The sequence below is a fragment of the Anguilla rostrata genome, chromosome 5, assembly GCF_018555375.3.
Source record: "Anguilla rostrata isolate EN2019 chromosome 5, ASM1855537v3, whole genome shotgun sequence".
In the NCBI taxonomy this organism is placed as follows: domain Eukaryota; kingdom Metazoa; phylum Chordata; class Actinopteri; order Anguilliformes; family Anguillidae; genus Anguilla; species Anguilla rostrata.
Genome location: NC_057937.1, coordinates 58978362 through 58990820, shown reverse-complemented (window position 1 = coordinate 58990820; position 12459 = coordinate 58978362). Strand labels below are relative to the sequence as shown.

The following is a 12459-nucleotide window of genomic DNA, read 5'->3' as shown; positions in this document are numbered from 1 at the left end:
AGGGGCGAGGGGTGGGGGTTGGGCCTACCATAGCTCTGTTACCTCTCATCAGCCATGAGGCCCCAAAAAACACCTCCTTCATCAGGGGTTGATCCAGGGGGGTGGACAGCTAGTGACCCTAATCTCTCCCTCCCCATCCCACCTACCCCCCCCCCCCCCACACACACACACACACACACTGCAGGTACTAAACCACCAACATCTCCTTCCAACCCAACACTAAACAAACAAAAAAAACTATCAGTACTGAGCACGTTCTTCAGAGAAAAGCTGTCTTAGAATGCAGTTCTCTCGTGTTTAAAACGCCTGAATTACTAAAATACGTTCAGGAAACGTTGAAAGAGCGTTTTTTCAGGAGCCACTGAGGAGCCTCTGAGCCTGGCAGATGAGGCCTTTGCCTTTTCAGTGCCTCTCCCCCCCCCCCCCACCCCCGCCCCCCCGTTCGAAAACAAATAAACCTTCTCTCAACGTTTCTGCAACGCTGGAGCATCGTCTGAAGCGGGTGAGGCCCCTGCGGCGCGAGCGATCGGAGATGCTAGCGGCGCTCGGCTCGGCTCGTCGGAGGGAGGGGAGGCGATGATTATATCTCCTGGTGGATGGAAGCGGGAGGACCTATTTAAAGGCCTGAGTCTCTGACAGCCAGCCACAGGCTCTCCTATTCAAACGCATCCCTGCCTTCAGACGAGAGGCACGGCGAGCGCAGCTCAAACAGACGCTCGCTAGCGCAGAGCGAGCGCGCTGATTAAAAGGGCTCTGCTTTCCTAGGTATGCACACACACACACACACACACACACACACACTTCTCTCTGTCTCTCTCTCGCTCGCGCACACACACACACACACACACACATTCTCTCTGTCTCTCTCTCGCTCGCGCACACACACACACACACACACACAATCTCTCTGTCTGTCTCTCTCTCGCTCACGCACGCATACACACACATGCATGCACAAACACGCACACACACACACACACACACACACATTCTCTCTGTCTCTCTCGCTCGCGCACACACACACACACACACACACATTCTCTCTGTCTGTCTCTCTCTCGCTCGCGCACACACACATGCATGCACAAACACGCATACGCATTCACACACACAACGCACATAATGTGCCTCCCACACACACATGCGCTGCAACACACACATCGTGCACAACACACGCCTCATGCAGCAACATGAACATCACCACTATCTCTTTTTATGTACTGATCTCGATATGTGCAAGCTTTCACAAACTCAGCAAAAAAATCTGCAATTCACACACACACAAAGCACATAATGTGCACACTCCCACACACACATCCGCTTGCACACAACACACACACGTGCACACTCACACACTCCTGCATGCAGAAATGCATGAACATGCACGCACCGATCTAGCTTTTTATTGGTAATGATGCTTCGATATTGTGAAGCTTTCACAGAACTCCAGCAGGAAAAATCCTCACGCAAATGAACTTATCTCTGCGACTTCCACGGGAGAAATTATATTCAGTGGCAATACTGCACCCATTCAATAACAAGCTGTTGGTTTATTTTTATACAGGTATCGGTTATGTGCATACAATGAATTGTTCAGAACCCAGAATCCACCGTGCCCTAAAAAAATTGGACCTGAGACATTGCCGTGGCAACGGCCGCCAATAAAACCCCCGAGGGGAATCTATCGAACACGGAGGCGCTCGGTGGCTCCTTCCTGCTCAGAAACGCTCTGCGACCTGAATCCAGCCCAAGCTCAAAAAGCCTCTCCCCGACTCTCTGCCCCCCTCTAGTGGCCTGAAGTCAGAACTGCAGCCTGTAACTGTAAACGGACAGAAACGGAAGGGCCTGGCGCTTTGGTCCGTTCCAGCTGAGCGGCGAGCTTCCGTCGCTCGCAACCGCAGAGCGTGTCTGTGGCGTGACCGATGGGCGTGACCGATGGGCGTGGCCGATGGGCGTGGCCAATGGGCGTGACCCACGGCTGCCGCTCCTGTGCCGGGGGGGAGCGCAGAGGACAGCGCTCGCGTCCCGAACTTTAGCCCCGGCCCGCTGGCGCCGGCTCCCTTTGGGCCGCCCTCCTGACTGGCGCCCGTCATCTGCCTCGCGCTCCTCCGCCAGCTGGTTCTCTCCCGTCGCCTCATCGTCTATTCTCCCGCCAAATCCTGCCCTTCGCAGCCCACACACGGATCGCCAGTTGAAAGGCTATCTTACCGCCATCTCTGGCCCTCAGCCACGAGTCCCCCATGCATGCCTCATTTCATCTTTGACTGCTGTTTAACCAGGCAGGTCTGGTCTCTTTCGCAGTAGTGGCCAGGGGGTGTCAAAGTGCAGGCAGAAATGTGCAGGACTGTGTGGCCAATCACATTCAGAGGATGATTCCATGGATAGAATGTACTGAGAATTTTTTTTTTTTTTGGGAGGGGGTGGGGGGTTTGACTTTGACCTGAACACTGAAGCCAACACTCCAGCCTCATGGCTCCACCTTCTTTCCTACAGATACTGCCCCCCCTCCCACCCCCCCCCCCCCCCCCCCCACCCCCCCAAAATGAAATGAGGGACCAGCCCCAGAATCGAGACGCCAGATGGGTTCACCACCTTTCCTCACCTTCTGATGACTCACCTGGACTACCTACGCACCTCTACGGTCCATCCAGATTAGATCCGCTCCGCCTGCCAGCTGACCCAAGACTGGCCCCACAGTCAATCAAAACGTAGGCAACCAATCACTGTTCAAAATGAAAGAATAAAGCAGTCCACACCCAGGGAACATAGACGTCTAGATTCTGGCTTTTGCTCACTGGGCATCCAAGAAAAAAGTTTTAACTAACTGCTTCAGTTTCCTTCATAGTTGCATAGATTTTCACCAGTACAGTACTGAGGGAGCGTAGAGTAAGACAATGGTCGCACCCTTTACTGTTCTGAAAGTGCTGTTATTTTTACATTTAATATACAATCTTATTTTTAAGGAGGATTGGAAAATTCATAGTTTTTTGAAGACCAGGACACACACTTAAGCACATGATCCAGAAAACAATCAATTTATTCCGTCAATAAATAATCAAAGATGCTGACCTGAAAGTTATCAGTTCCTTCACCAGGAAAATGTAGACAACCTTCATCAATCCATTTTAAAAGGTTCTCCCAGAAATCCCGTGATGCATCACACACACACACACACACACGATTCATATGAAAAATCAATATGACAAGTTAACAGGGACAAATAAATGACTAAAAAGAAGCAAGGAGCAAAATATAAAACAATTCTACAGCTATTTGACAAATAAACCATCATCACCACAGTTACATTGTACATAATCACACATCCTATGCGCATTCTCCTCACAGAAATATATTCTTCCATATATGGACAGCCACAATTTCAACGTTTTTGATTTGCCATCTTGAGTTTGTGACAACGCAATGCATTTCTGATAATGCTTTCAGAATTAATCTGCCCACGCTAGTGATATTAAAATATACTACTGCCTTAAAAAAAACCTTTAAGATGTACAACATTGTTATGTGTACTGATAAAGGCATGGAATAAAAAAATATATATTGTAGAATATACCAATTATTGCCACTTCAGTCTCATACTGATATATATGAATCTATAATCAACAGAATGTATTATTGAACAAAATATAATTGGCAGGCATTTAAAAATAGATTTGAGGGCCTCCAGATACTGTATAATGAGTACATTTTTTCCAATACATCAACAGTCAAAAAAGGTCAACAGCACATTATTGAGATTTAAGTGGCTGTAGGTGACTCCAGTTGACAGTCATTTGAAAACACTACAGAATGGATTTCCATGACCGACCTCTATGACAGGCTGGCTACTCTCTGCTGTAACACCCACATGGCATTGGAGATGATTTCATTATCCACACAGATCCTTGACTTGTAGTAAATCAACACTTGTTCTTCTGTAAATGAAGCCCAAATCTAATGAAGGCATTTTGAGGACTCCTGTCCCACAATGCAATGGGGCGGAACCCTCATCTCGTCTGATCTCACGTTATCTCGCGAGCTGGTTGGCGCCTTGCGTGAGTTGCAAGCAAACGCAAGCGTTAACACATTTTCTTCACTGTTCAGTTTTTTACTGAAATTGGCTGATCTTGCCAAACTATGTTTGTGAAGAAGAAAAAAAAATTCTTGATTTTAATTGGAAGTCAAAGTTCACAACAAATTGTTGATTGAATCTCAGGCCCTTCTAATTCTCGTGAGCGTGTCTGCATTATAAAGCTGATAACTGGGCCTTTTAGTTTCCCTGGGAAAAGAAGGAACTAGTTCATTTATTTGTTGTTGTTTAAAAAAAATAAATAAATAAATACTCAGTGCTAATAAAGTCCCTCACGCCAAGAATGAAAAAGTTTGTTTCCAACTAAAACGGAGAGAGGTGAAGGGGAAAAAAACTTTGGGGAAAGAAAGCTATTTTTTGGGCCGCTGGATGGCTCTTCCGGAGAAGGGGCCACACCGGGGTGCATGGACAAGTTACTTACCCTTTTCAGCAACACACAAAAGCATTCTGGGTGTCCCTGTTAGTGGCATTGAATGACACTGACAACATCAATCATGGTCACATGACATTACACTGCAGCATTTAGCAGACACTGTCATCCAGAGGGACCCACATAGCTTACATCCTTTACCGTACACACAATCCATTTACACAGCAATTGAAGAGATGGGCCTTGGTCGAGGTTACACTGCAGCAGAATCAGCAGAAACAAAGTCACTGTTCTTCACCAGATCAGAGTGAAAACCCCTTGGTCTTCTCATCCTGGTCTTCTGTTCAAGGCGGAACCACGTGACCAGTGACCGCGAACCAATCAGCAGTGTTAAGAACTTTCAGGCCAGCTTGGACAATGCACTGTACGGCATCACATGTATCTCCATGTATATATCAGGCTTGGATTGCCACAATGTCCATGTACTCACTACAGACTGAGACTCATTTCGTCTATGTTCCAGACCCGCTTGAAGATGACATCAGGATTCATCAGTGCTCAGGCACAGCACAGTGCTGGATGCTCTCCAGTCTACATGGAAAACTCTGTAGACCCCAGGTGGCCTAAATCATCTTTATTGAGTCCCTAAACACATGTATGCATACACAGGTAACTGCCCAAATAAAGGAAATGTTTGAGTATAAGAGGCCTACAAAGTATACTGAAAGAAGGTGATTCCACATAGGTGTGGTTCCTGAGTTAATTAAACAAATAACATCCCAGCATGCTCCTTGATGTGAATATTTTTTTTTAAAAACTTGGGCATGCCCAGCTGCCTAATCAGTTGGCTTCCAAGGGAAGATGAGGTTTCAGAGACTCTGAAAGAGGGCAGGTTGTTGGGGTATGTTTGGCTGGAGCTTCAGTGACTAAGACTTTTTGAACTGAATTTCATAAGGCGATGTTGCTAGCGATGTTGGCATGGAAGTGTGATGGAGAGACATTGCATTACATTGCATTACAGGCGTTTGGCAGACGCTCTTATCCAGAGCGACGTACAACAAAGCGCATAACCATAACCAGGAACAAGTGTGTCGAAAACCCTAGAGGGGAAGTACAGTTCCAAGTGCAGGGGAGCGACCGCGTAGTTTAACTTGGACCCTGTAGGTTAATCTGATCAACACAACCAAAAGCAGCAACAAAGCAGTCTATGCAAATAATACAAGCAATAATTAAGTAGGCACGAGTGCAATGACTAAAATAAACTAAGATTACCTAGCTACAAACCTAGGCTTCCACATTCAATTGGAGACTACAGGGAGGAAGGGAGGGATGGGGAGAGGTGCAGCCTGAAGAGGCGAGTCGTCGTCAACTAGGGGCAGCTGTGGTTGAAGGCACATACTCCTCAAACATTGGTGCCCGATGCAAGGCAACACAGTCTAGCAACACTGAACCAGCTGACTGCAAATATCAATCTAGGGCATGTGCAGTCGCAGTTTCATCAAGAACAGTCCATCAAGAACTTTACATAGAGGTGTTAATGTGGTTAGCGTCGCTTCTATTTCGGCAGTCACCTGCATTAAATAAAGTGCAAAAATCCTACGAAACAATGCGCAAGAATCTCTTTGGTCTCCTTTCATGGTGAAGGACCAACTTTCAACGTTCAATAAGGCAATGGAAATCAGTTGAAAGGTGAGGGGTTACTTCATCTGGTTGACGCAATGTGCGAAAATTCCAAGCATCTGTTTGGGACCATATTTCAGCTTCCTCATCACCAGCGCCAGCAAACATACCGACACGATCAGTGTGAATCCATAAAGTCCTGGAGAGGGGGGGGGGGGTGAACAGGAAAGGTACGATCAGTAATTAGCACATCTATAAAAACACACAAAAATGAATAAAGAAACGCAACGGGACATTCTTCGGCAATTTTTCGGCACTGGCGTGGTCCGAATTATGTGCGGAACCACAGGGCCCATCCACACGCTGTGCCTTAACAGGTACCAGACTATGGGGCCCATCCACACACTGGAACAGAGCCTTAACAGATACCAGACCATGGAGCCCATCCACACGCTGTGCCTTAACAGGTACCAGACCATGGGGCCCATCCACACGCTGTGCCTTAACAGGTACCAGACATGGGCCCATCACACGCTGGCCTTAAAGGTACAGACCATGGGGCCCATCCACACGCTGTGCCTTAACAGGTACCAGACCATGGGGCCCATCCACACGCTGTGCCTTAACAGGTACCAGACCATGGGGCCCATCCACACACTGTGCCTTAACAGATACCAGACCATGAGGCCCATCCACACACTGGAACAGAGCCTTAACAGATACAGACCATGGGGCCCATCCACACACTGGAACAGAGCCTTAACAGGTACCAGACCATGGGGCCCATCCACACACTGGAACAGAGCCTTAACAGATACCAGACCATGGGGTCCATCCACAAACTGTGCCTTAACAGATACAGATCATGGGGCCCATCCACACACTGGAACAGAGCCTCAACAGGTACCAGACCATGGGGCCCATCCACACACTGGCCTTAACAGGTACCAGACCATGGGCCATCACACACTGAACAGAGCTTAACGATACCAGACCATGGGGCCCATCCACACACTGTGCCTTAACAGGTACCAGACCATGGGGCCCATCCACACACTGGAACAGAGCCTTAACAGATACCAGACCATGGGGCCCATCCACACACTGTGCCTTAACAGATACCAGACCATGGGGCCCATCCACACACTGGAACAGAGCCTTAACAGATACCAGACCATGGGGCCCATCCACACACTGTGCCTTAACAGGTACCAGACCATGGGGCCCATCCACACACTGGAACAGAGCCTTAACAGATACCAGACCATGGGGCCCATCCACACACTGTGCCTTAACAGATACCAGACCATGGGGCCCATCCACACACTGGAACAGAGCCTTAACAGATACCAGACCATGGGGCCCATCCACACACTGTGCCTTAACAGATACCAGACCATGGGGCCCATCCACACGCTGTGCCTTAACAGATACCAGACCATGGGGCCCATCCACACACACCCCTTTGTTTTTCCCTTCATCTGAATAATTAAAAAAAGAAAAAATGAAACCACAGGGCGGACCGTCTGCTCTTTTTCTTCTTCCAATAATAATAATAATCTGAGCAATAATAAATAAACGAAAGGTGTTGGAAGTGCTCGATGACGTCAGCAAAGTACCTCGAGGTAAAGCGGTGGCGACCTCGAGGCGGACCTCTTTGACGATGATGTCATCGTAGTCCGCCCTCACCGTGTACCTCCCTTCGTCGCTGGGCTTGACATCGCGCAACTGGAGAGTGCCCTCCTTGTACCCCACCCGGCCGTTGTAGTCCGCTTCGCATTTGGCGTAGTCCACTAACGCCTTACACACAAGGACGTCAGTGTCCTCTTTTAAGAAGAGCACTTTCGCCGGGACCCTGGGCACACCGATGTTGAAGGTCATGCCATGTTCAACAATGACACTGGTGTGATGATCTGAAAAAAGGAGAGAGAGAGAGAGAGAGATCAGACATGGCCGCAAATAATAAGTTCTCACAGTACCGATATTAGCAAAAAGCGCTGCCCTAGAACACTATTTAAAAACGGCCCTATGATGTTATCTGTTCATCGACAGGTTTTACCTCAAGTATAAAAATCATTATGGTGTCCAAATATATATATGTATATATATGTGCATATATTTTAAAAAGCATAAAACACCACGATTTGTAGTATAAAACAAAATATAACAACAACAAATAATCAAAATAAAAGCAGAAGCTATTTATATAGTGCCTTTCTGTGCTGCTAAAACATACTACAGTGAAAGGAGGTTAAATATGAAGCATCCACCCAGGTGAAACACAGTGGCCATTTTGTGCCACAGCACCTCTCACGTATCAACTGACATGATGTGGCCAAAATAGTCACTGTGTTTTGCACCTTTTGCACAAGCATCCCACATTATATAAACGACAATGAACAACTTCACAAAATAGCAAACTTTTTAGCCTTTGTGCGCAACACACATACTACAGGGAATTGTGGTAAAATGGCATCACTGGTTTCACACCTTTGTGCCACAGCACCTCTCACATATCAACTGACATGGAGAATCTGTGGCACAAAATGGCCACTGTGTTTCACCTTTGTGCCACAGCACCTCTCACATATCAACTGACATGGAGAATCTGTGGCACAAAATGGCCACTGTGTCTCACCTTTGTGCCAAGCACCTCTCACATATCAACTGACATGGAGAATCTGTGGCACAAAATGGCCACTGTGTTTCACCTTTGTGCCACAGCACCTCTCACATATCAACTGACATGGAGAATCTGTGGCACAAAATGGCCACTGTGTTTCATCTTTGTGCCACAGCACCTCTCACATATCAACTGACACGGAGAGGGCTTATTATTATAAGGGAATTATTATCTGATCTTATATTGTCTGAATGCCAGATTAAAAATGCTGCACGAGCCACTTGAATGACAGCCGGAAAGCTAACTGGAAGACGTGAAACGTGTGACTTACCTTTGACTTCGAGACTGAGTGACGTGCCAGTTTGGCTCCTCTCAGCAGAGCATTCGTAGGTCCCCTCGTCGGCCGGACCCGTGACACTGAGGGACAGGGAGAAGTTGCCCCGCCGCACCGCGTCTAGGGACACGGAGGCACGCTCCGTGAACGTGCTGCCGTACGTGAACTCCCCGTTGCTGAGCTGGAGTACGAGGGCGCCGCCTTTTTGCCACCGGACGAAGAGCTTATCGTCAGGCGCCCTTCCGGTCACGCGGCCGTAGCAGGGCAGGGCGACCGGGTCCCCCGCGGACACGGACTGAGAATTTGAGAAGGGGGGGGCTGTGTTTTTGCGTGTGTGTGTGTATGTGTGTGTGCGGAATTTTTGTGTGTGTTTGTGTGTGTATGTGTGTGCGAGTGATTTTTGTGTTGTTTTATGTGCAGTGATTTTTGTGGTGATGTGTGTTATTGTGTTGTGTGTTAGGAGTGAGGAGGGAGTGTGCGTGAGGAGAGTGGAGAGAGAGAGAGAGAGAAGTTTAGCATTAGCATTGAAAAGAACATCGTTTTACTCACACCGGAGTCAGAAAATCTCGACATCGTCATCACAGCTACGAAGGCAGGTCTTACCCAAAATGACGAGCGTCACGTCGTTGAGCAGCTTCTCGCCGCCCTGACCCTCGCTCCACACGCACTGGTACGAGTCCTCGTCGCCGAACGCAAGGGCGCCCAGGGTGAGGGCGAAGTCTCCGGCCCTAATCAGCTCCGTGGGGAACGTGACTCGCCCCTCGAAGGGAACGCCCACTCTGTGAATCCCGCCGGAGTAGTGAGCCACTTTTCTCCCGTCGGACGTCCGCCACAGGACGTCCAGCTGGTCCTCAGGGGTCCCCCTGAACGCCGACCCATCACAGGGCAAAGTGACAGAGGCCCCGAATGTTCGTTTAAAAGTGGAACGCGAGGGCACTGCATGTGAAACTGACAGAACTGATAGAGAAAGAGAGAGAGAGGGACAGAGAGAGAGAGAGAGGGAGAGAGAGAGAGAGAGATTATTTATTATGATGGTGTCTTCCATAATCACATTACATTACAGGCATTTAGCAGACGTAATATGGCAGCTTATCACAAAGTGCGGGTGTTATTACATACTGAAGTGAAAATGTATTACGTTTTGTGGAGTTCTTACATGATGTGATGTTTTTACATAATGCGTTGTTACGAACCCTGGTCGACAACATCCAACAGCACCTCCCTCCCCGGTCGACAACATCCAACAGCACCTGCCCCCGCCCCCCCCACCGTGGTCGACAACATCGGGTGACTGCACCGGGTGTCCCCAGCCCTAGCGAGGCCACGGGTCACACCTGTACAAAATTGTGCAGTAAATTGACGCATGGTAAAATGCGCATGTTTTCCAAGGACTTAGCAATTGTCCTCTATCGACTAAGCAAATTGGTTAGATTCTTGCTCAAGGACTACAATGTAGGTTTGAACGCACCCTCGATGAGACAGCGTCTGCTAACTCCTGAGTATGTCAGTACAGTAGGCAGGCGAGTCAGGCTGAAACAGCGAGTGCAACTACCCGTTAACTTACCCAAGAGGAACAACGAAACCAGCGCGATAGACTTCAGAGCCATGGGTAGAGTAACATGCGGCACTGGGAGTCAGTGTGCCTTGTCAGAACGGTGACACAGACTGTCCACTCATTTAAGCATGGTGCACTGGAGAGAATCCTGTAGTTTCCTTACCTGTGTAATAATAATAAAAATTTTAAAAAAACAGAAGGAAATTATTTATGACCAGAATTACTGTTGTTACAATGGACATAAAAACCTGCATACTCACAGAATCGGCCCCTGTGTGTTTATTTATTTATTTTGTCATTTGTTAGTGTGTTCATTAATTCAACAAAAATTAAAAAAAATAAAAAATACCTCACTGGCAGGGAAACAAGAACTATTGAAGCAAGTTTCTTTGCAAAAAAAAAAAAAAAAAATACTAGTAAAATACATTACATGGTACTAGTAAAGTCCACTGTTCTGGTTTTTAACTAGTTTAACACAGTAGGCATATAGTATGTACTTACTGGACTACTTTAGAGTGAAGAGTTCTCTGAACTGATATCACACAGCGGCTGTGTTGTATATCTCCCTGGATGTTAAAACATGCGAGCAAACGTGAGATGGAAAAAGTTCACAATGCAGTGGTAAGATATTTAAGTTTAAGTTTGTTCAAGTGTACCCATTATTTCAATAACACTTTTTGTTATTGCATTGTAGCCTATAGTAACACCTATATATAATATATTGGGTATATAATGGGAGAGAGTTTTTTAAAAATGAAGAGAAACAAGCCTGCAGTATATATTGATCATTTCGTTTTTCGTAGTTAGTCTACCGGTCAGTGTATGATGTGCTACATGCTAATATGTAAATAAATAAATAAATAAATAAATAAAAACAGCCTTCAACACTTTCGGCACTCGCCTTTCCTATGGTCCCGCGGTTAGAGGAGTATTTCGCCGGGACCACGTCACATAGGCTGTCCGAGCCCCTGACCTTGCAACGAACAGTGTCAGCCACGAGTTTATGACGCTTTGCTCAAACCCCCATAGTTTAGCGCTCGAAAAATTTGGTTTGTAAGACTGCCTAAACCAGCTAGTTTCAGTATTTATGACGTGAGGCCTTTTACGTGTACATTGTGTGTGTTCTGATGAAAAAAAAAAGAAAAAAAAAAGCTGACGACACTTACGTTGCAATTTTGGGTCATTTTAGGACGCAGATACGCTTTTAGATAAAATCACCGACTTCAATCCACTCACCTATAATCGTGTGAAATGTTAATCAATAGGGCATATTTGCTACTTACAGATGCGTTTTTCTTTCCCGGATTAGAGTAGATGCATTTACCACTTTCATTTTTACTTTCGTTTAGCCCACTTGAGCAAGCGCAACGCAGTACCCGGACACGCGCCCTGTGACGCCCAGTTGTGCGCTTTTCCAATCCTTAAACTTTTACCGTTTACGTTTCCGACATTTTAAATACATGAAACAGCTGGATCCCATATAATAACATTTAATCGGGAATGTAGAGTTTTAAAAAAAATGTTCATGTTTTGAAATATAAATGTGTCAATGAACCAAAAATGCGGGAATACAGAGAAGAGACATCTCCCGCCACCCCCCGCAAGACTCGAGAAACGCTGTAAATAACACAAACGCGCGCGCGCGCACACACACACACACACCGTGTGTTGATTGTGCTTACAGGGTGAAGGGAGATCAGTTGCAATGTGCAGGTGTTAACATTTTTCAAGTTTCAGTGATAGGCTTTTTAATTTTTGTAAACATTTATGCACCTGCTCAAAGCCGCGTTTCCACCGCAGGAACTATACCCCGGAACTAGGAACCTTTTGAGGAACTCAGTGCGTTTCCACCGCAGGAACTAGGGTCTAA

At 46.9% G+C, this 12459-nt stretch overlaps 1 protein-coding gene across 4 annotated transcripts; it reads right to left on the bottom strand.

Annotated features, from left to right (window-relative positions):
- Window positions 1-3019: 3019 nt before the first annotated feature.
- On the bottom strand, window positions 3020-12173 carry LOC135255790 (uncharacterized). Of its 4 annotated transcripts, none has more exons than XM_064337414.1 (7): window positions 11756-12173; window positions 11091-11155; window positions 10599-10752; window positions 9638-9991; window positions 9032-9352; window positions 7697-7990; window positions 3020-6276 (listed from the first exon to the last, which is right to left on the bottom strand). In XM_064337414.1, the coding sequence occupies exons 3-7, from the start codon at window positions 10639-10641 to the stop codon at window positions 6155-6157; spliced, it is 1134 nt and encodes a 377-aa protein (XP_064193484.1). In that variant the 5' UTR covers window positions 10642-10752; window positions 11091-11155; window positions 11756-12173; the 3' UTR covers window positions 3020-6154. The 4 variants fall into 4 exon arrangements, with proteins under 4 accessions (XP_064193484.1, XP_064193482.1, XP_064193485.1 ...); XM_064337412.1 differs by having other exon boundaries at window positions 11873-12173; XM_064337415.1 differs by lacking the exon at window positions 11091-11155.
- Between the last annotated feature and the right edge of the window lie 286 nt (window positions 12174-12459).

Excerpts from the sequence above, each read along its gene's own strand:
- LOC135255790 (XM_064337414.1), bottom strand. The coding sequence starts at position 10,641 with ATGGCTCTGAAGTCTATCGCGCTGGTTTCGTTGTTCCTCTTGG. Across the intron at positions 9,992-10,598 it reads GGTTTCGTTGTTCCTCTTGG|TTCTGTCAGTTTCACATGCA; the intron begins GTAAGTTAACGG and ends TTTCTCTATCAG. Across the intron at positions 7,991-9,031 it reads ACTCAGTCTCGAAGTCAAAG|ATCATCACACCAGTGTCATT; the intron begins GTAAGTCACACG and ends TCCTTTTTTCAG.